The sequence below is a fragment of the Mus pahari genome, chromosome 1, assembly GCF_900095145.1.
Source record: "Mus pahari chromosome 1, PAHARI_EIJ_v1.1, whole genome shotgun sequence".
Classification (NCBI taxonomy): Eukaryota; Metazoa; Chordata; class Mammalia; order Rodentia; family Muridae; genus Mus; species Mus pahari.
In genome coordinates this window covers 89,822,233-89,844,560 of record NC_034590.1, presented here as the reverse complement: position 1 = coordinate 89,844,560, position 22,328 = coordinate 89,822,233, and the positions used below count along the sequence as shown (strand labels likewise).

General features: G+C 42.8%; 2 protein-coding genes across 2 annotated transcripts in view; one reads left to right on the top strand and one right to left on the bottom strand.

The window, feature by feature from the left end:
* Crym (crystallin mu) overlaps positions 1-7,265 on the top strand; it is a 15,665-nt gene extending 8,400 nt beyond the window's left edge. Inside the window, exons 6-8 of the mRNA XM_021205234.2 lie at positions 2,898-3,019; positions 3,646-3,730; positions 6,947-7,265. Coding sequence (XP_021060893.1) covers positions 2,898-3,019; positions 3,646-3,730; positions 6,947-7,011 — 272 coding nt within the window. The 3' untranslated portion in view covers positions 7,012-7,265. The remainder of the gene's footprint in view (positions 1-2,897; positions 3,020-3,645; positions 3,731-6,946) is intronic.
* A 1,770-nt stretch (positions 7,266-9,035) lies between these two features.
* On the bottom strand, positions 9,036-19,638 carry Anks4b (ankyrin repeat and sterile alpha motif domain containing 4B). Its single transcript, XM_021221016.2, has 2 exons — positions 19,451-19,638; positions 9,036-11,619 (listed from the first exon to the last, which is right to left on the bottom strand). Exons 1-2 carry the CDS (start codon positions 19,612-19,614, stop codon positions 10,515-10,517), a joined length of 1,269 nt encoding a protein of 422 aa, XP_021076675.1. The 5' UTR covers positions 19,615-19,638; the 3' UTR covers positions 9,036-10,514.
* Positions 19,639-22,328: the final 2,690 nt, after the last annotated feature.

Here is a 22,328-nt window from a genome sequence, read left to right as displayed (position 1 = left end):
ATATATATATATATATATATATATATATATATATATATATATCCTGATATGACATCAAGATACTTCTTTTTATATTCCCTTGACCTAGGACAAAGTTGCTTTATGTGTTTAAAAACCCTCCAACTGTGCTTCATTAATGTGTGTCCCAGTGATAACAGTGAGATACCAAGGACATGTTTTACTTGCTCAAAAAGCTGCTAAAGAGCAGGCCTTGACTTTACCCTCCCCCATAACCCCACACACACATGTACACACACACGTGTACACACACACACACACACACACACACACACACACACACACAGCATACTTCCTAACTCCTGTCCTGACATCCCATTCATCCCAACAGTAAGTCTTTCAAGACCTTCACAGCCGGGTGTGGTGGCTCACACCTTTAGTCCCAGCACTCGGGAGGCAGGCGGATTTCTGAGTTCAAGGCCAGCCTGGTCTACAAAGTGAAACCAGCCAGGGCTACACAGAGAAACCCTGTCTCAAAAACAAAACAAAACAAAAAGACCTTCACTGTTTCTAGCCCCACTGAAGCAAGGCCAGGCTCTGACCTGGGTCAGCCTGCTGACTTGCTGTCTGGTCCACTTGCATCTGCCTGCCTGAGTGGCCTCGCACAGCCCCTTGAGAACTCATCCAGTGCTAGGCAGAGGCTGTCTATAGAAAGCTGGGGAGTGGGTAGCCCTGGAAACGAGGCTTTTCCCTCCCAGCTTATGATTTATTTACAAGCTCCGTTAGTGAGTATATTTGTTCTATAGACTTCCCTCCCCTGCCCTCAACAGCCTTCAAGGTGAGCATTGTTACACTGCTCTCTGGAAACTAGAGCTCAGAACAACAGGAAGGAGAACCTAAGAAGGCGTATAAATGCTGCCTTGTATTTGGATAAAACTTTAAAATATTTTCAAAGACTAGCTAGCTACCCTGGGGCTGGCTCCAGCCAGCAGACTGCTTTGTTTGGACCACGGAGAAATCAAGGGATAACGTATGCAAATAGATTTCCTGCTCCTCTTCATAAACAGTAGAGATGGAGGGCAGACTGGAAACAGTGCCTATGCACTCATAGGTAGTCGCTGTTAGCTGGAGCTGGATAATGCCTGTCCCCTGGAGAGGTACACACTCTCTTCTGTGCAACATTCCCAGTCTGTCTGTTGGCTTTGTTCCTGTTCATTTCTCCCTCCTCTGCAGGCATTTGGTTACAGCCTGTGCATCATCCTATGTCCTTGGAGCAGAAGTCATGGCACATTGGATTCATTGCTCCAGTCTCTGCAAAGGGGGGGAAGGTCAAGGCCTAATAATCAGTTTATGTTTTGTGGGATGTTTGGCTTTTTTTTTTTTTTTCCTCCTCCCAATCCTCCCTTTCATCCTACTTATCCGACTTTTCCTGATCTTCTTTTCAAAAAAATGTGTGTGCATGCACATGCATGCCACCATACACACATGGAAGTCAGAGGACAAACTCAGCTGTCGGTTCTGGCTCCCACTTTGTTGGGACAGCATTTCTTATTGTTCACCTGTGTGCTCTCCAGGCAGGCTCACTGGCCCTTGACATTCCAGGGGTTCTCCTAGTCCTGACACGAGTTTTCTGCAGACCCTGGAGATTCAGGTGGTCATGTTTGCATGCCTGTGCTTCACCCGCTAGGCCATCTCTCCTTCAGTTTCAAGGTGTCAAGGCCATCCCAAGACCAGGTTTCCTGTTTCTCCACCCCCACCCCTGGAAGTATTGGGATTGAGTTTAGGGGCTCACATATGCAGGGCAGATCCTGTGCTGCTGAGCCAGTTACAGGCCTCCCAGCCTTAACATTGGGCTCTTTGTTAGGATAAGAGAAAATGGTTTCAGGTGAGGAAGGCAATGAATGACTGAGGAGCAGGGCAAGAGGATAAGGAGCAGGGGGTCCCTTTGTGTGGTTTCTGCAAATAGCTGCCACTGCCAGCAACACTGCCAGCAAGGGTGAAAGCCTGGGGTTCTCAGCCCTGATCACAGCCGCAATGTATGCATCTGTGAACGGAATTAGACACTGAAGAGTATGAAGTCCAGAAACAGCATGTATGGAAAATAAGACGCAGAAAGTATTTACCTTGTAAGTGCGTGCTGGAGTGCAGATATGACTCAGCAGTTAAGACTGTGTACTGATCTTGCAGAGGACCCAAGCTCTGCTCCTTCCATCCATGTTGGGTGGCCCACAGCTGCCTGTAATTCCAGTTAAGGAGCATCTGACACCTCTGGCCTCCCCAAGCACCTACATTTACACCCACATACCCATACCCATACCCAACACACACACACACACACACACTTAAAAGAAATGGTTTTTAAAAATGAGTGCTGCTAGGTGACTGTAAGCACTTACAGGAATTTAGGAGGAGGTGAAGTAGAACAGACGAGCTTAGGTGATGGCTTAGTTCATAAAATGCTCACCGTGTGAGCATCAGGACCTGAGTTTAATCCACAGACATGGAGGTGTGCATCTGTAATCTCAAGGCTGGGGAGGTGGAATCGGACCAATTCCCGGGGCTCAAATGCCAACCAGCTGAGCCTGAGCAGAAAGCCATGTGTCCTAGTGAGGGGCTCTGTCTCACAAAACAAAGTAGACAACCATCTTGAGGAACGACTCCCTTAACCTCTGAGCTCCAGATGCACCTGCACATATACACACGCGCATCTATGTGTACACACACATACAAATAAGTTTGGTTTTTTTTTTTTTTCAAAAAGGGAAAATGGTAGGTGTTATTTTAAAAAAGTATTCTATCTTACTTATTGGGAAAAGCATGGTCTAAAAGATGAGAGACATTTGGGTCTAAATATCCCTCCTGGCTCCCCCTGCTCAACTCTTTCTACTAATGTGCCTTGGGAATTCCCCGGCCTCAGAGTCTATTTTGTTATCTTGTAGCTGTTGGAGCCAGCAGGCCTGACTGGCGAGAACTGGATGACGAGCTCATGAGGCAAGCGGTGCTGTATGTGGACTCCCGGGAGGCTGCCCTGAAGGAGTCAGGAGACGTGCTGCTGTCAGGGGTGAGCCTCTCTCAACAGCGGAACCACCGGCTGGCCCTGGCTTGGTTCCCAGGCTTTCACTGCCTTCCCCTCTGGACCTTGGTCACCTCACCACCTAGTAAGGAAGACATTCCCAAACATCTTGCAGCATTTAAATCCGATTCCAGAAAAACATAGCCATATGGCTATGACATGTGTCTTCCTGTCCTTCTGCCTAGAGGGAAAACTGACTTTTTTTTTTTTCTGGTTTGCTGTGCTATAAGGCAGTAGGATGGGAAATCTGTTGCAACCTGGAAACCTTAAGAAGACTATGTATCCCCTGGCTACCTATTCCCACTTATAATCAAGTTATGAAAGCAAGCAGAAACTGCCAAAGTGCATGGTCAGTTAATAGCATACCAATTTCTTCACAGACAGGGACCTGGCAGGAAGCCACCCAGACACAGAGCTCTCTGTGTTTATGGCATCAAAACACCGGTGCTGATCCCAAGGGGTACCATCTTCTTCTTAATATCTTCTAGTTCACACACGGTGTTTTTTAAAAATCGATTTTATTCTCTCCTGTTCATGGGTGTCCTGTACTGGCTTCAGAAGCTAGCCCATAGGATGGTGGTTTCAGCCCTAGTTAGCATGCATTTGTTTCACAGGCTGACATCTTTGCTGAGCTTGGAGAAGTGATTTCAGGAGCAAAGCCTGCACACTGTGAGAAGACCACAGTGTTCAAATCTTTGGGTAAGACTTGTGAATTGTTCCCTGGGCACCAATCCAACGAAAGCATATGTATGGCAGGGGAAAGGAGAAATGAATGGGTTACCAGGCTCTGCGGGTAAGTCATTACAGAGTCCATCATTTGGGTCAATCATTTACATGTTTGGGTGGAGTAGCTAAGTCCATGAACTCTGGAGTTGGACGGTTCTGGATTACATTCTTCCTATATCATGCACTGGATCTGTGACCTTAGGCAAGTGACCTGATGGCTCAGAGCCATGGTTTCTTCGCAATCTGTCACCCTGAGTTCTTGTGACAGTCCAGTGATATATACAAGGGGGCAGAAATTATGCACAGCCAATGTTGTACTAAATCACTTGGTTAGACATAAATGAATTCAGAAGTCAATATCCATTAGAGGAAGAGAGCAGGGAAAAAACTTAAACAGCTAAAGGGAAATGACAGAGACGCCTGCCTTAAAGGAGATTGAGACAGGGAGTTCCAGTCTGAGACCTTTTCATTTCCCTGTCTCTACCTCCCACTTAATGCTTAATAACAGGCAACCATGAGGAGTCCAAACTGAGATGGGTAGAAACTTGATGAGGGGGTGGATGCCCAGTGGGTGGTCTGCCCCTTGGATTAACTCCTCCATTCTACTGTGCTTAAAGAAGCAGATATAGATGGGAACCAAGGTGATAATCAGCTATTCCATTTAATGTTTTTTAATTATTAATGGTTACTAAGTGGATATTACCAGGATTTGCCATACTTCTTTATACTGAGCAGCAGAAACTTTTTAAATATCTGTCACAGTTTTAAAAGTACTCCAGATGGCTGGATATGGTGGCACACACCTTTAATCCCCACACTAAAAAGGCAGAGGCAGATCTCTGTGAGTTCAAGGCTAGTCTGATCTTAATAGCAAGTTCCAGTGCAGCCAGGATTAAACAGAGAGACCCTGTCTCAAAACAAAACAAAGCAAAAACCAAATGAAAAACCAAACAAGGAGTGTTCTGGTCGGCAGTGTGGCCACTACAGCGAAATGGCATTTGCTGGCTATGAAAGGATTGCTGCACACATGAACTCCCAGTGCCTGGACCCCACGCACAAGGCCTGCACAAGAGCAAGCCAACCGAAAGACAGATGTGAATGGGGGAATAGCACTTATTACATCCCACCCCCTTGCTTAGAAGCTGCTGGCAACTGATGGCAGATTGGGGCTTTAAAAGTCAGTGTTCTTCAGGAATGTGGCCCTTGAGACCTTGAGAGGATGCCATGCACATACAGGTATCACCGAGGAGACTTATTTTCAAAAAGAAAGCGGAGGAGGAGGAGGAGGAGGAGGAGGAGGAGGAGAAAGTTGGCAGAGAATGAGGATGTGGAGATGGGAAGGAATTGGAAGCAAGGAAAGAGGGAATGGATTTGATCATATTGTAGGCATGTATGATATTAACATGTATGATCTTAGCATGTGATAGAAAGTGTGCTCTGACCACCCAGTTCTTTACCATCAGTTAGATCCAGGCCTTGACAGGTAGTTAAGTGGGGTTTTTTTTGTTTTTGTTTTGTTTTGCTTTGCTTTAATTTTTTGTGCACTAAAAGAACAACAAAGGTAGTAAATTTCATTTAGTATCTGGTCCAATGACATCCCACCAATCCAGTTGAATCTGGACGGTTAGCTGACTTCATTAAAGAGACAAATACTGTAGGAATCCACTTATTTGACAAACTTTGTGCTCCCACCTTGGGTGACTGGTTTACTGACACACTCTCTCTTCTAGCTGATACATGCTAAGCCTCTCACAGAATATTGGGTACAAAGACCAAGGCCTGTGTCTTAAAATTACAGATTGAACACATCTTATCTGAAATACTTATACCCACACGTGTTTCATATTGGATCCTTTTTGAACTGTAGAGAATGTCTGTAGATTGTTGATTGACTTAAGCCCCCTGCCCTCTGCCCAGTATGAAAAACTGACCCCAAACTGAAAAAAAAATTGAATTTCAACATTATCTTGAAGAGTTTCAGAACATGCAATGTTTCAGATTACAAATTTTTGGATTAGGGAATATTCAACATTTTGAAGACAAATGGGGGAAGCTAAAGAGACAGGATTTGTGACGGTCCAGGGTCAGCAAAATCTAGGCCAATGAGTCCAATCCTGCCAACTACCTGCAGTTGTATGAGCCATGAGCTACAAATAGTGTCCATAGTTTTAAATGATTGGGATGGACAAATAAAGAATCACTCTCGGGACCCACAAGAATGATGGGATCGACTGGGCAGGGAGGCAGCTTAGTTGGGAAAATGCTTGCCACATAGTCAGGAAGAGCTGAATTTGGATCCCCCAGGACCTATATAAAGTGCCAGGCGTGGCAGCACATGGCTAAGCCTGTAATTCTGGTGTTATGGAGGCAGAAACATGGGGATCCCTGGGGCTCACTGGCCAAGTGTAGCCAAACCAGCAAGCTCAGCACGAGACCCTGACTCAGAACAAAACAAAACAAACAAAAACCTCAAGTAAGGGGGCTGGTGAGATGGCTCAGTGGGTAAGAGCACCCAACTGCTCTTCCAAAGGTGCAGAGTTCAAATCCCAGCAACCACATGGTGGCTCATAACCATCCGTAACAAGATCTGATGTCCTCTTCTGGAGTGTCTGAAGATACAGTATACAGTATACTTACATATAATAAATAAATCTTAAAAAAAAAAAAAAAAAAAAAAAACTCAAGTAAAATGAACAATTGAGCCATGAAGAGGAAGATAACTAACACCTACATAGACCTCCATATTTGGGGAGGGGCTGGAGAGAGTGATGAATTCAGTTTGTAGTGTCCATGAGTAAGATCTTACCAAAACACAGTCTCATTTGCTTTCCCTGTGACTGTAGCTGCTTTCCTACTATAAAAGCAGAACTGGGCCATGTGATAGAGACAATATGATGTATGGAGCTTAAACTATTCACTGAGCCTAAAGTGAAATATTACTGACCTCTGAACTCGACCCTAGAGGTTAGAAAATGTGGAAATTTCTTGCCTAGTGCCATACTCCTCTCGTTGACCAGCCCTTTCTATGCCGAGTAAGGGCACACCTCTGGACAGCAGTTGTGGTTATCACTATAGACCTTAGAATGCACATAGGGCATCAGAAGATAGCCAGGTTTGTTTGAGAGCAAAGTTGTTCTGACAAAAAAAAAAAAAAAATTGAAGCAAATTTCTATCCATTCCACATTCCAGGGATGGCAGTGGAAGACCTGGTTGCAGCAAAATTAGTGTATGATTCTTGGTCATCTGGCAAATGAGTTGAAGGAACTGTGCCTGAATTGGACATCACAGCTCAAACGCTGTCTCACAGTGTCAAGATCAAAGGAGTCCCAGTCCCCAGTGAATGGTAGTGATTGTCTTTCATAAGTACTGACACCCCTATTCATGTTTGTGGTTGGACAGCTAAACCAGGTAACTATTTCTTCTGTTAAGGGGTGACGGCCACATTATCTACCCTTGATCTTACTAGTCTTGTATCTCTCTGAAATAAATCATTTCCAATTCTTCTGTGTGTCCTTTGACAACTTCCTGTGGGAAGGAAATAAGGGTGTCAAATGCCCACTCAATCCCTAGAGGATTGGAGTAAAATTTTCTCCATTTTAATTGAGTAGAACTCACCATAAAACCACTTTTATTCTCCCTCCATCCCCCCTGCCTCTGTGTGTGTGTGTGTGTGTGTGTGTGTGTGTGTGTGTGTGTAGCCATGCTGGGGATCAAACCCAAGTTTCACACATGCTAGGCAAACACACTTTCTCTAAGCTACATTCGGTGAAGTTTATACAACCAAGTCCAGAATGATCCTATGCCCTGAAGAAACCTGATTCTCAACAGTATCACCACCTTCTTCCCAGCAGTTTCTACTGCTACAGATTTGCCTCTTCAAGAACTTTCATGTACATCCAATCACATGTAATGTAGCTTCCAGTGTGTATTTTAAATATTTAAAGAAGTACAGATAAAGGGGCTCCTTTGGTCATGGGTAGTAAAAACTACAATGAGTCTAAGCGAATTGATGATGGAAGGAATTCATTGGTTCCTCATAATTTAACCACAAGACTCTACAAGAACATGTCTCATGACCAGTGGATCTTACAAAAGCATCAGGAGTCCCCACATTTAGGGTCATGCCTCCCCATCCAGCCTACCCTCACTATGTAAGTTGGGGTTGGATGTGAAAACAGTATCTCAGACAGTTTCTAGAGAAGATCCTTCAAAGTGAGGATGTGTGACAGAGGCAGGCTTGGGTCACAAAACCTGTGAGTGCCTTCCTATGACAACTGCTTCTGTGCACAGTATTGAGGACAAGCACAACTTCAGTTTATTCCACAACCAAACACAGTATTTGTAAGCAAAAATCCCCTAATGTAACATCTCCAAGAACCCATATGCTCTTGAATCCATTCACTGGAGAAGAATGAGTGAGTTTGAGCATGTGAGCATCTGTATCCTGAATGAGCCTCTTAAAGTAATTTAAGATATACACGAGAAATCAGCTGGGCTAAAATAATGGTTCTAATATTATATACACAGTCACACAGTCAATGATAAATTCTACTTGGTAGGTAATGGTAAATTCTACCTGGTAGTAGTTTGTCTACAAAATTCCTAAAAACAAAAACAAACAAAACAAAACAACAACAACAAAAAACTTAGCTATTGTTTGAAGGCGGTTTCAATTGAGATTGCCTTTTAAAAACTGTTTTAAAAAATGCTGGCAAGATTTTAGAAAGAAGAACTTTATACATTGCTGGTAGGAAAGTAAACTATAGAATCCAGCTTTTCAGCCCTCCAAAAACTGAAAACAGAACTATCATGTGGCCCAGATAGCCCAGTCAAAATAAATACCACACAGACCTGCACATCCATATTTATTGCTGCACTGTTCACAATCACCAGGTAATAGGACCAGTCTGGATGTCCATCAACCAGTGAGTGGGAAAAGAAAATGTAGTGCATTACACAACTGAGTTTTATTCAACTGTAAAGAATGAAATTAAGACTTTTCAGGAATCAAAGATTGTTAAGCAATATATACATACCTCACTCAGAAAGACTAGTAGCCCATATTCTCTTCTCATATGCAAAATCTAGATTTAAGATAGTGTGGTGTGCATGTGAGTGTGTGTGTGTGTGTGTGTGTGTGTGAGAGAGAGAGAGAGAGAGAGAGAGAGAGAGAGAGAGAGAGAGAGATGAAATAAGATAGAATCTGTGAAAAGAAAAAGTTTAAAGAGATGGAGAGAAAGGTACAATAGAGGATAATGGAATATGTGTGTGTGACTATTATACACAATTACGTGTGTGTGTGCGTGTGTGTGTGTGTGTGTGTGTGTGTGTAACATAACTATTATGTCACTCTTTCCTCTGAATTGAAGCATTGCCTATTGGTGAGAGGAAGGAGACTCAGAATACTCCAGAGGCTATAGAGAATTCACCAGGCTTGTGAAGCGGATACAACTTAAGAGATCACAAGCCCTCCCCCTGCCCCAAGCATTGTGAAAGCAGCAAAGAGCAGCTTAGGCAGGGAGCCCCCAGGAGGCACCATTTGTGCTAATACCTTTGAATTGCCCACCCTCCTGTTAAGTAACTCCAAAACCTTCATGGTTTTGAGCTCAACTTGGATAGAATTGTTCCTTTGTTCTGTCATCAGTGCCTATCTGAAGGGAATAAACATGTGTTCATAATTAAGAAAGATAGGTTTGTTTTAACTTGTCACTCACTCCATGACCCTGGTCTTAGTGCTTTGGGACCTGTGGTAAGGTGATTCATTAGAAGCCTGTGGCAGAGGAAACCTGTAAAAATTGCCTAGAAAGCAAAGAACGGGGTATTTGGAATTCCAATACCCCCTTCAAGGGCATGCTTTGATGGCCTAACTTCCTTCTAATAAGCTCTGCCTGGTGAATAGATATCCACTTTCTCCCAATAGCTCCACAGGCAGATGACCAAGGCATTAACATATGGGTCTTTGGGCCACATCTAAGATCTAGATTATAACAAGCACTTGTCCAGGCAGCAGTCCTGTGGATACACACTAATGAAGTGAGGGTATGCATAGCAAACATGGACGTGCAAAATATATTTTCACCATCAACCTTCCTAAAACTATACCTTACCCTCCTGTTTTGCACCTCAGAAGACACTTAACCCTTAGAGAACTTGTGAGATGGAACGGGCATTGTTTTTCTGAATCCTCCTTGCTCTCTTCACTATCCTCTTGTTTACACACTATGCTTGTCAGCCTAGGCCTCCATAACAGAACACTGCAGACAGAGTGGCTCAAACAACATTTATTGTTCACATCTCAGTAGGCTGAAAGCCCAAACTGTTGCCAGGTTCAATTTCTCAGTTCTTCTCTCCTTGGCTTGTTGGCTGCTGCCTTCCTGCTCTCCTCCTTCTCCAAGTGTGAACAAACCCTTCACAGTTTTCCTTGTCGTTTAAGTCATATGGATTACAAGCCTGCCCTTATAACCTCATTCAACCTTAACCACATCTTTAAAATACTATCTCCAAAACCATTCACTTAGGGGTTAGGGCGAAACATCATTTTCTCATTCCAAGGTCTCTCAAGGTCTTTTCTCGTTGATGGTTTACTTGGATACAAAGTTTGAGCCTCTGATTTGGAGTGTCCTCTCTAAACCCTAACACCTACACCCAGTGGTTTGTCATTAGACAGAGACCAGGCACAGGGCTCATCCTGGGGTAGTTCCAGGGGAACTCAGCATGAACCCCAGGCTCAGGCTACCCTGTTCACCAATGCCCTCCATCAGAGGCTGGTGTCAACCAACTGCCCAGGCTGTTGGAGCACCTGCTTCCTTTTGTCTATGGCACTAAGGACTTTCTTCCTGGGGCCCAGCTGCATGTGGATATTCTGAAGGTCCTCATCAGAGCACAGCAGTAGAGCCTCTAGATCAATCTGTTCTCTCAAAAAAATGGGAAGGAATTCCTCCAGGTGCTGAGACTGCAAGAACACTTCCAATGGAGTAGCATCAACTACATCTTCCTCCCATACTACTCCTTCTTCATCCCAAGAAAGATAGTCTGTAATGCCGTTTGCCTCTCTCTCCTCCTCCTCCTCCTCATCATCATCATCCTCTTCTTCATCTGTTTCTGCTGCTCCCTGTCTTTGGAACAGCCCACTGGGCATGTTAAACCACAACTCCCTCTTGCTGTATGAGATGTCAAGAGGGTCCAGAACTCTGTTTCTACTAAAAACAATACTTCCTAGACCAGGACGGTTGAGAATAGACTCGTGTTGTACATCATCATCTTCTCCTACTGAGAAATGGAGCTTCTCTTTGAGGTCCTTTGCAAATGAGTCTTCTTCCTCCTCTCTGAACACTTCCATCACAGGCCTCTGCCCACTTCTGCCATCCTTCCCTAGCTGTTCTGCTGTATCTTTATTCTTCTTAGATTTTATCTTGAAGGTATCTTTAATGCCTTTAGACAGTGATCCAAATCCACCAGCAGAAGTGTTTGAAAGAAACGACCTAGAGAAGGTACTATGGGAAGAGGAAAGCGTCCCAGAGTCCTCCTTGCTATAGGTGCGCGCCATCTTGTTTTGGTGCCTCTCCTGAAGCCGTTCGCACTCTTTCATCTGCCTCTTGGCATTCTTCAGAGCCTGTTCCTTCAGTCTGGTGACCCTTTTGGGGTTCATGGTGTTCTGCACAGTGGCAGCCTTGTCCAAGAGAGCAACACATTCTTTCTGCTCCCTGCTAGCAGCAGCATCCAGCGGGGACTTCAAGTCATTATCCAGGGCAAAGATGTTGGCACCAAAGTTGACTAGAAATGAGATGCAGTGAGTGTGGCCATTGGAGGCTGCATAATGTAGAGGAGTGTTCCCCCAGATGTCACACTTATCAGGGTCTCCACTACAGAAGAAAATATGAAAGATGTATGTTAAATTATTTTTTCACTGATGATACAGTCTACAAATAAAAACAAAACAACCAACAAAATGCATGTTTACCCTGCCTTGACGTTGACATATGATGGCTGCCGAGTTTGGCTGCATCACAGCCAGATACCAGATGGCCAGAAAGAGAAAGAGCCATCCCTACCTTATGCCTCCCGTTTAGAAGAAAAGCTTCCCTCAAACCTTTCTAGCTGTCACTTGCATTTGGTCAGAGTTGGGTCATTTGACACAGAAAGGGAATATGCCTAATTCTAATTTGTGCTTAATTAGAAATTTCCCCAAAGCCAAGAATATCATCCAATGGTATACTGTTTAACAATGGGCTCATTCATGGGGAAAATAAAACCAAAGGCTTGATTTATAGCATTACAATGGTATAAATCATGAAAATTTTCATGTTATCGCATCACCTCACTGGATGTAGAGATTGGGAGACACATGCGATAGTCTGCTATTTTATTTCTACCATAGCGATATAATGGACACGTGTAACTTCAGACCACACATATAAAAAAAAATAGTGAACTAGCTATAAAGTGGTAAATTGAGGGCTACATTTTAATAAAATCTGTTCAGTGTACATTTGTAAGATTTTAATAATTTTATGTTTAATTGGCTTTCAATTGTCCTGACAACTTAGTATCTATTCTCTGAGGACTTAGAGAGAGCTAATTCTAGCCAACACTTCAGCCCTCTCTTTAATCAAATGAGGAAAACAGAAGAAAAAGCAACCAGAAAAAAAGAGCCTCTATTCCTCTGAGGCCTTAAGATGCAGGTACAGACCCTACTGAAACACGGGATGGGGTGGGGGGAAATTGAGAAAATCTCTCACCACTGTTGGTGGGAAGGCTGAAACAGAAACAGAAAAAAAATCCATAACCTTACAAAGGTCGATAATGTACCATTCTGATCCTAGTTTGGGTAGTTTTTTGACCCAAATATATAGTCAGCAGCAGCAGCAACTGCAGCAGCAGCAGTAGCTGCAGCAACAACAGATTACCTATGGTTTTATTGAAATGCAGAATTTGGAGCCCAACTCAGACTTACTGAATTAGAATCCTGACAAGATCTTCAGGTGATTTACAGGTTCCCTGTGCTAATGTTGCAAAACCAGAGTTGTGTCATTTGATTACACAGACTTGGGTCTCCTCCCTGTAAGCCTCTGTTTGACTCAGTTGAGAACCACTCATCAGCCTTAGAGTACAGCGAGACTCTGAGGGGTGTGATGGTTTTGAATGATGGTTTTGTATATTTGCAGTGCTAAGGGCAGAACACAGGGTCTCATACGTGCCTGCCATGTGTTCTACCATGGAGCTACACTCCAGCCCAACAGGCAGCATCCTCAGATCAGGCCTGCCCATGTTTACCTATCTGTGTCTCTCTCATTTCCTCTTCCTACCACTGGAACACTCTTGTGGGAGTTTTAATTTTTAAAAAAAAATTTTTCCAAAATTAAATGTATTGATTTTCTGTGTGTATATGATTGGGTATGAGTATCAAAATGTGCATATGGTTGTCAGAGGGCAACTTGCATAGTTCTCTCAGTTCACCATGTGGGACTTGGGGAATCAATCTGTAAACATCAGACTAAGAAGCAAATGCCATTACCCACTGAGCCATCTATCTCCTATCTATCTATCTATCTATTTATCTACCTACCTCTCTATCTATCACCTATTTTTGAGAAAGCATCTTACCCTGTGTCTCAGATAGGCTGGAACTTACTATGTAATCCAAGTTGGCCTCAAACTTGTGGTGAACATCTCTTGCAGCATCTTCCCTAGAGCCAGGATTACAGATATAAGCCCCCATACCAGCCTAGTTCTCGTAGTATTTGCTTAACTTATTTTATTTATCAGGTAGTAGTGCTCTATTGACCCAATTAGCTAATTCTCCCAGAGAGGAAGAAGCCTACACTTTTTTCCTTTATCTTCTGTAGTTTCTAGCCAAAACCTCAAAATCTGACCAAAGACATACAACTGACAGAAACCAAGTCTGTTTCCTCAACAAAGACCAAGTAAAGATCAGTCTCCTGGAAGTTGCAGTATTGGGACAGCTCTGGCTATGCCCTAACAAGGCAGAAAGTGTTAACACATCCATTTTCCAAATGAACACTGAACTCCAGAACTTCAAGGATTTTTTTTTTTTTTATGTTGGCTCAATTTTGAAACAAAAACACAGTGAAATCCAAGAAAAGCCCATTGTGGACTAGGTCCAGCTGTAGGTTGGCCGCCTGTTTCACATGGAGAACAGCATGGCCATGGACAAGGATGGCTGATATCACATAGCATATGTGAGAAACCCAGACTACACAGCAGTGTGACCAGATAGCATGGAGGTATGGGTAAGAAATGGGGAAAGGAAGGAAAGAAAGTGAAATTGAATCTAAGGAAAGCAATGGTAAATAATGTCGTTTTTGTCAGGCAGTGTTTGTTAAGAGTGCTCTAGCCAGTTAGCCCAATTTAATTATTTTGGATCAAAGGAGACTCCTCCTTCCAGCCTTGGCACAGTGGAATCTTTGGGGAGCACAGTTCTTCAGCCCCAAACACATGGTTTCACTTTTTATTTACTTAACTGAACACCATTTTCAAAAGACCCCTTAAGTAACCCAGACATCAAAAGAGGGCTGGAAAACAGCCAAGATGTGACCACGACATAAACAAAAACACACTGCTTGAATTTGCCTGAATTATCCTTGGTTTGCATAAGCCAGAGAAGAAAGTGCTGGGCAGGGCAAGTTGTGGCAGGAAGTAACAGGCTGTTGAGAGTGTGAGTGAGATCAATAGATCAATATGCTCAGGCAGAAAGCAGTGAATTTCCTCATCTCAGTGAGTCCTGGGTGATGCTTTCAAGATGTGAAATTTTAAATGTAGAATTTCAGATTTATAAATGAAACTGTCAAGAAGATTGTCCACGTGTTTCCCTAGTGTATCTAAACCCTAATGACAACTTTCCAATTGATAGAAAAAACTTTATTATTGTCAAGTTTCATGAAGTTTTTAAAAATGTAATCCTACTCTCTCCCCTGCTTCTGTTTGTCAAGAGTCTTTCTTCTATGTAACACAGGCTGGTTTTCAACTTAGAACCCTCCTGCCATTTCTGGGATTACAGGCATGCACCACCCTACTTGACTCACATATCGTGTGTGTGTGTGTGTGTGTGTGTGTGTGTGTGTGTGTGTGTATGTGTACATGCTTCAAAACACATACATAGAGGGCAGAGGTTAACATGGCATTATTCCGCAATTGCTTCTCCACTTTTTGTTTGTTTGTTTGTTTTTCGAGACAGGGTTTCTCTGTATAGCGCAGGCTGTCCTGAAACTCACTCTGTAGACCAGGCTGGCCTTGAACTCAGAAATCCACCTGCCTCTGCCTCCTGAGTGCTTCTCCACTTTTTATTCATTTTGAAAAAGGGCATCTCACTAAAACTATATCTCTAGATCTCACCTATTAGCTCCACTGACTGCCCAAAAAGTCCCAGAGATCTTCCTGTCCCTACCTCTCCAGTGCATGTTGCTGAACTCGGTTTTCTGGCTCAGGTTTCTCAGTAAAATTACTGTATACATTTGCCCCACCATCTACACCCCTGCCCTTTGATAGGCTGAATCTAATGCCAATATCCTATGGATGCTTGGGGATAGCTTCTGTGTAGTGTTGGCATTTTCTTCCCAAAAGAGAAACTCTCTGAAGCAATTTTAAAATAAGCCATATTTTGACCTAGATTTTTTAGTAAGCAAGAGTTTTAAGCAATAATTTTTAAGTGGGCTTGTTATTGTTGTTAAGTGGGTAATTTGCTTAAATTACAACACTCTCAGCATCTGTTCCACTCCAATTTCTTCCTTTGAAGTTGATTTTGACTATGTGTAAAGCTGTTCTCAGAAAACAATAATTCTGTCAAAAAATGTTTTTCTACATAAAAAAGAATTATTTGTACTTACAATAATGAAGAAAATGCCAATTAAAACCATACACTGCCAGTGTTTGCCCGACCAACAGGAAATGATTGAAAAATATCAGTTGTCGATTTTCAGTGGGATCATGAGGAAAGGGCCATGCTGGGAAAAGCATACCCTGACTCAGATTGCTTAGCAGGATATCGGGAAACACCCAGAATCCACTGCTCTACTTTAAGGAACTTATCCCAAGGAAGTGTGAGGGTGTGGACAGAGCTGAATGAACAAGGTTGTTCCTGTTGACTGCTTCTCATAGCAACAAGACATAAGTTAAACAGTCCCTGGCAAAACCAGAAAGGAAAGGGAACTAAGTGTCATGAATAGGTGACTAATTAAATTGCATACACACATATGTTCATATGCATACTTACAGCACACACATATGCACAATGGAATACCATTTTGTCTTAAAGATTAAGACAGGCCTGCATTTGGAAACATCAATGAAGCTGGAGAATGTTATGTTCAGTGAAATAAGCTGGGCACCAAAAGGCAAAGGCTTCAGAGTTGCACTCAAATGTGGATCTAAACAATATGGGGCCTATAAAAGTCTCCAGAGTAGACAGTGGTTGGGGGCAGGGAGCGAAGTGTGGTGATTCAGGTTTAGGGATTCAGAACGCCCACTAAGGAGCACAGGGAGTTCAAGCAGTACAGTCTACACTGGGATGACTACAGGAGAAACAATTTCCATCCTTGAAAATTGTTAAGAGGCTGTTTTAAATATCTTCATCGCAAAAATGATAAGTACACGGTATCATATAATTAGCTTGATCCAATCACTCCATAACATAGATGTATTTAAAATATCATACTCTATATGAAGCATATGAAAGGTTTTGGAGACAGGGACTTACTATGAAGTTCAGGCTAGCTTCAGGTTCACAATCTTCCTGACTCAGAATGGCGGGGGTACAGGTGTACTATCATCATGCCCAGCTGTGCAACTTTTATTTTTTGATTTAAAATAAATAAATAATGATAATGCCATACAATAGAATATAATGTAGTCATAAAAAACCAACTGCATGCATATCAACTTTTAACTTCAAATTGATAATGATACTATTAACTTATCACCACACTTTGTATGAGTACCTTTTTAAGAAAAAAATGTACTTGTGCATATGGGAAAAACAAAAAATTGGGAAGATATTTATCAGCCAATATTTTGGAATGATTGACCTTGAAATTAGAATTAGGTAGCAGAGATTGACAGGCTTATATCCACTTAAAATAAATATTATATGTGCATGTGTTCAATAAGTACATATTATGTATATATATATATATATATATATATATATATATATATATATACTTAAAGTATCGATTGTTAAAGTATTGTCAACTTTTTAGATATATATGATAAAGAGTTGATACTATTAACTTTAAAAGCCTTTTGAAGGCTGAGATGGGTCAGTGGGTAAACTGCTCACTGTACAAGGCTAAGGCCCTAAGTTCAGATGCCCAGGACTCACATAAAGCCAGATCAAAGGCTTCTTCAGAATTCTGGCAAAATGAGAGGCAGAGAGCACAAGAGGCCTGCTCTCAAACACTATGGAAAGTGGAGGCCTGACAACCAAGGCTGTCCTCTGGTCTCCACATATGCACCCTGGTATGCTGACACTACCATTAACCACACACACACACACACACACACACACACACACACACACACACAAGACACTTCTTTGAAAGCGAATTTTATTAATCAATATTTAAGAACTGGTTATAAAATTGGGGCAATGTTACAGACCCACAGACGGAAATGTAGAGGCTGCTCAGCACTGGCATTCTCAGGCTCACCAGGACCCTGCCTCTTGCCTTGTAAAATGGATTCCCTATTGAAGAAGGGAACTTGCTTTTTCCTCCTCTTGTTTGCTTGTACCTTCTCTATCTCCTACCATGGGAGGGTTCCACCTTTGTCCTCCCCAGAGGTGGCAGCAATAAGAAGCCATTATGGAAACAGAGACTAGATCTCTCTAGGAATTGAACTTGCCAACTTGACCTTGAACTTCCTGGCTGCTCTTAAAATTATGAGAATAAGTTTTATCCTCTCTAAATTACCTTGTCTGAGGTATTTTGTTATCATAGCACAAGTGCAGGCCAACTGAAACAAAAACTTCAGTTCTGAGAATTTACACTAGAAAAAAAAATATGGACAAGGATTTATGTGGAAGAATAATCATCACAGCACTGCTAACTAGAAAAAAAAACAAATTATGTATCAAATAGGGGATAACCCAAGAAATAAATTTGCTGATCATAATACTAAGGTGTCCTTGTAAATTAAATAGAGTGAGTGTGTTACATACTTCACTGCTGTAACAAAATTGAGACATTAACTCAAAAAAAGAAAGACCTATCTTGAATAAAGCTTCAGGAGATACTGTATAGAGAGTTAGCATGCTCTTTTTGACATGTTCCCCAATCCTGCAATCTGTTTAATCCAAACATAGATGTGGACCCTCCTCTTCCTTTACTTGCCACATCCGATCACTATCTGATCCAAACTGTCACTCAGATCTCTGTGTCTACCCACCCCCACTGTTACCATGTGTGTTCACTTTACCGCGAATGTCCCTAGACATTCTCTGTGACCACTGTACAATCACCAGAACAATATTCATAAGCATAAATCTATCTGATGGCTTCCTTTGTAAATAGAGGGTGTGGTTTCTAGGCTCTCAGAAGGCTCAAGTTCTCAGCAGAATTCTCAAGGCTCCTGATAGTCCGGTCTTACGGCTTAGGTTCTGTCCCTGTGCAGGTCATATCCAACCAAGCTCAGCATTTTCCATCCAAGGAATGCACAGTGTTCTGCCTTAAGGGGAAAACACTCCCCTCCTCCTTGATCAGCTCCTTGTCTTTCTAATATCAGCTTAATTTCCCTTCCCTGGCATGGGCTTTATCACATCTACCCAAAGCTGCTCGCTTGGCTTCCCCTCTCAGATCTGCTTGCCACAAGAACACCAGGATGTTTTGTTGATCGGCACCATCTGGGCAGCACCAAAAATATATGAGAAGAAGAATCAGAGGAGGATGGAGTGGAAGAAAGAAAGAGAGGAAGAAGGGGAGAGGAGGAGGAAAGGTGGACTGTCACCTGCCAGATGCTAAATATGCACTGTACTGAAGTCACTGGGCTCCCTTACTCTTTACCTCCCCTTCTGTCCCCCCCATCCCCACTCCTCTTACTCCCCCAGACTCCTCTGTTGCTCCATTTCTCCCCATCTTAAGTCTTAGCTTCCTACCCTGACTAGCCCTCTGGCAATGAGCAGGACAAGCAGAATAAAAAAGTTAGCAAAGACTTGAATTTAAAGGTAAGGGATGGTGTGTGTGTGTGTATGTTTGTGTGAGTGTGTGTGTGTGTGTGTGTGTGTGTGTGTGTGTGTGTGTGTGTAAAGATGGACTGAAGACTCATTTGATAGCTTGTAAAGCCAGAAATTCCATTCAAAAATCCAGCTTATACCAAGGCCGAGTGCTAATAAAAGATAGATTTTAGTGACACAATGGAAAACATAAAATAAAGTCATGTCCTAACCAAGAAGGATGACCAAGAAGCATGGTGACCTCTTTTTAAGGAGTTAACCATTTAAATTCCATGAAGATGACTTTCAGGGCATATAGTTATAATGCCTACCCCACCCCTCTGCCTGAGTGACTTCTAAATGGCTGTTTTCACAGGTAAAGAATCCATTCCTAGCTTAGTCTTGACTCTTTCTCTAAAAGCCAACTACTTAGGGAGCCTAGAAAGAAGTAAAATGTCTACGAGGATCTCTTGTCTCTCACTGCCGGTGTGGCGTCCCCCACCCAGGATACCCTAACAGGAATCACTCACCCTCTACTGCAGATTATTTCTAGGGCCTCGAGGTTGCCGTGGTAGGCTGCCAGGAGAGTGGGTGTCATGCCATCCTCATCTGAGAGATTCAGATCACGCTTGGTGGCCTCCTTCAGAAGTTCCAGGTAGCTGTCACTCGCTGCTTGGTGATAGCGGGTAGACATTTTTTCTGCCCACCGGAGCTTGGCCAGGTGAGAGTCTTTGTCTAGGCAGAGCTGGTAACACAGTCTTCCAACCGGGCTGGTTAATCAGTGACAGGGAGTATCACCCCAGGCCAAAGCTCGCTCCAGCCTTGCTCCTTGGAAAGCAGCCAGGAAGGCCTGCAATCCTGGACTTGGGCCTTTCCTTTGGGGACTAACCATGACAATGAACAATGAGGCCTGTCAGGTGTATCATGAGTGTGGTAAAGTGCATTTACTCTCTACTGTGTCCATTAACTGGTGTCAGATGTGATACTGACCACCCATTCACAGAATATAGGAAATAATCTCAAAAACCTCAGAACCGTTTAAGTTCACTGGTGCGGGAGAAGGGGTGTTTTAGTAGATTTGGGGGTATAATTTGTACAACTTGAATTTAGCCATTTGAAGTATAAATGAAAGATCTTAGTAAATTTACAGCTGTGAAATCTTTACCATAACACGGAGGAGAGAAGGCTGATCCACAGACCAGGAGACAAACAGGTCACTCTCCAGGAACTGCCACAAAAAAAGCTTGGTCTAGAGAGTGTCACAAAAAGGAAACAGCACTTTCTTTTTTTAAAAACTTTTATAATTTTTATTATACATAAGTACACATGAGTCATTATATATATATATATATATGATTAATATTTATAGATATTTAAAAATGATTCAAGTAGCAGTACCCAACCTATAGGAAAGAGAAGAATTGATGTTAGGGGTTTTTTTTAATTGGTTATTTTGTTTATTTACAATTCAAATATTAGCCCCCTTCCCAGTTTCCCCTCAGAAAACCTCCTATCCCATCCCCCCTACCCCCTGCTTGCATAAGGGTGCTATCACACCTACCCACTCCTGCCTCACCACCCTAGCATTCCCCTATGCTGGGGCATCAAGCCTTCACAGGACCAAGGGCCTCCCCTCCCAGTGATGCCAGATAAGACCATCCTCTGCTACATATGCAGCTGGAGCCATGGGTCCCTCCATGTGTTCTCTAGTAGTTTAGTCCCTAGGAGCTCTGGTGGGTCTGGTTGGTTGATATTGTTGTTCCTCCTATGGGGTTGCAAACCCCTTCAGCTCCTTTAGTCCTTCCCCTAACTCCTCCATTGTGGTCCCTGTGCTCAGTCTGATGGTTGACTGTGAGCATCCACATCTGTACTGCTCCAGCTCTGGCAGAGCCTCTCAGGGGGACAGCTATACCAGGATCCTGTCAGCAAGCACTTCTTGGCATCAGCAATAGTGTCTGAGTTTGGTGTCTGCAGATGGGATAGATCCCTAGGTGGGGCAGTCTCTGGATGACCTTTCCTTCAGTCTCTGCTCCACCCTTGTCCCTGTAGGAAACAGCACTTTCTGGTTGCAGAGTGATGTAAGTGAATAAGGCCAATCTAAACCAAGTACAACTCAGAATCACAGGCTGTTCCATGTGAACCCAGTACGCCCTGGAAATCAAATATTAGCCAATCAGGACTGCCCTCATTTGCAAGGTGGAGATTGCTGGGGGCTACCCTAACCACAGAGGACAGCTTCCACATATCCCATTCCCATGCACCACTATTTCATGTAGGTGGTCTTTCTGTTGATTCATTCGAACACATGCCAAGTGCCCTCTTGTAAACTCAGTTTTGCAATGTTTTCTCCACACTAAATCCATCCTTCATAAGCTGATAACCCTGGAATCCATCCTAGCTCAGACTCCCCCACATCACATAGACAAATGAGTAAATGTAAAAACAGAACTTTTAAAAGATATCCTTTGTGTTTATTAGCAGTTAATTCCCACTCCCAACCCTAGGAAATCATGAATCAGTTTTCTCTCTATAGTTGCAATTGTGAGCACTTTATATCACTGGAGTCCTGTGACATAGTTTTGAGGCCTTTATTTAAAAGGAATATGTTTTGAAGTTTATTTTCTAATTGTTGAATAATATTCCACTACACTAGCATATCAAACATCTTTGGATGTTTAGGTTGCTTCCATTAGTTAATGATGAAAAATGTTATTGAGAACAGTTACATACATGGCCCTGTATAAACATACATTTTTACATCTCTTGGGTATATAGGAAGGCATGGAATTTCTGGGTTTTATTGTAATTTGTATTTAGCTTTAAGGAATTGCCAAAGTGAACTTGTAGTGTTTTACAGAACAGTAGAAAACTGTGGTTGACCAGTGGGTTGCATATTTCAGCATAGTCAGTGGTGAGGATTGCATAGAGAAATGATAATCTTAGGTGATAGACATGATTTGATCATTATATATGTACATTAAAACTTCACAATTCAAACCAGATATACTTTAAATGCACCATGTTAGAATACACGCATATATGTTTGTGCATGTGCGCACATGCCCCCTCACACACACACACAGGGATTTGGGTTTGCAGATAAAATACTTACCACTTGAGTTTGAGCCCCCAGAACTCACATAAAAATCCAAACACAGAAGCATTTGTCTTTAGTCTCAGCTCCTACTTCAAGAAGGGTGATAAAACCAAGAAACTCCTCAGAAGGTCAGAGGACAACCTGCAGGAGTATGCGGAAGTAAACAGAAACCTCTGCCTCAAGTGAGGAACAAGGACTGACACCTGGGGCTGTTTCTAGTCTCCACATATGAACCAGGACACTTGCACATGCATTCTCTCTCTCTCCCTCTCTCTCCCTCTCTCTCTCTCTCCCTCTCTCTCCCTCCCCCC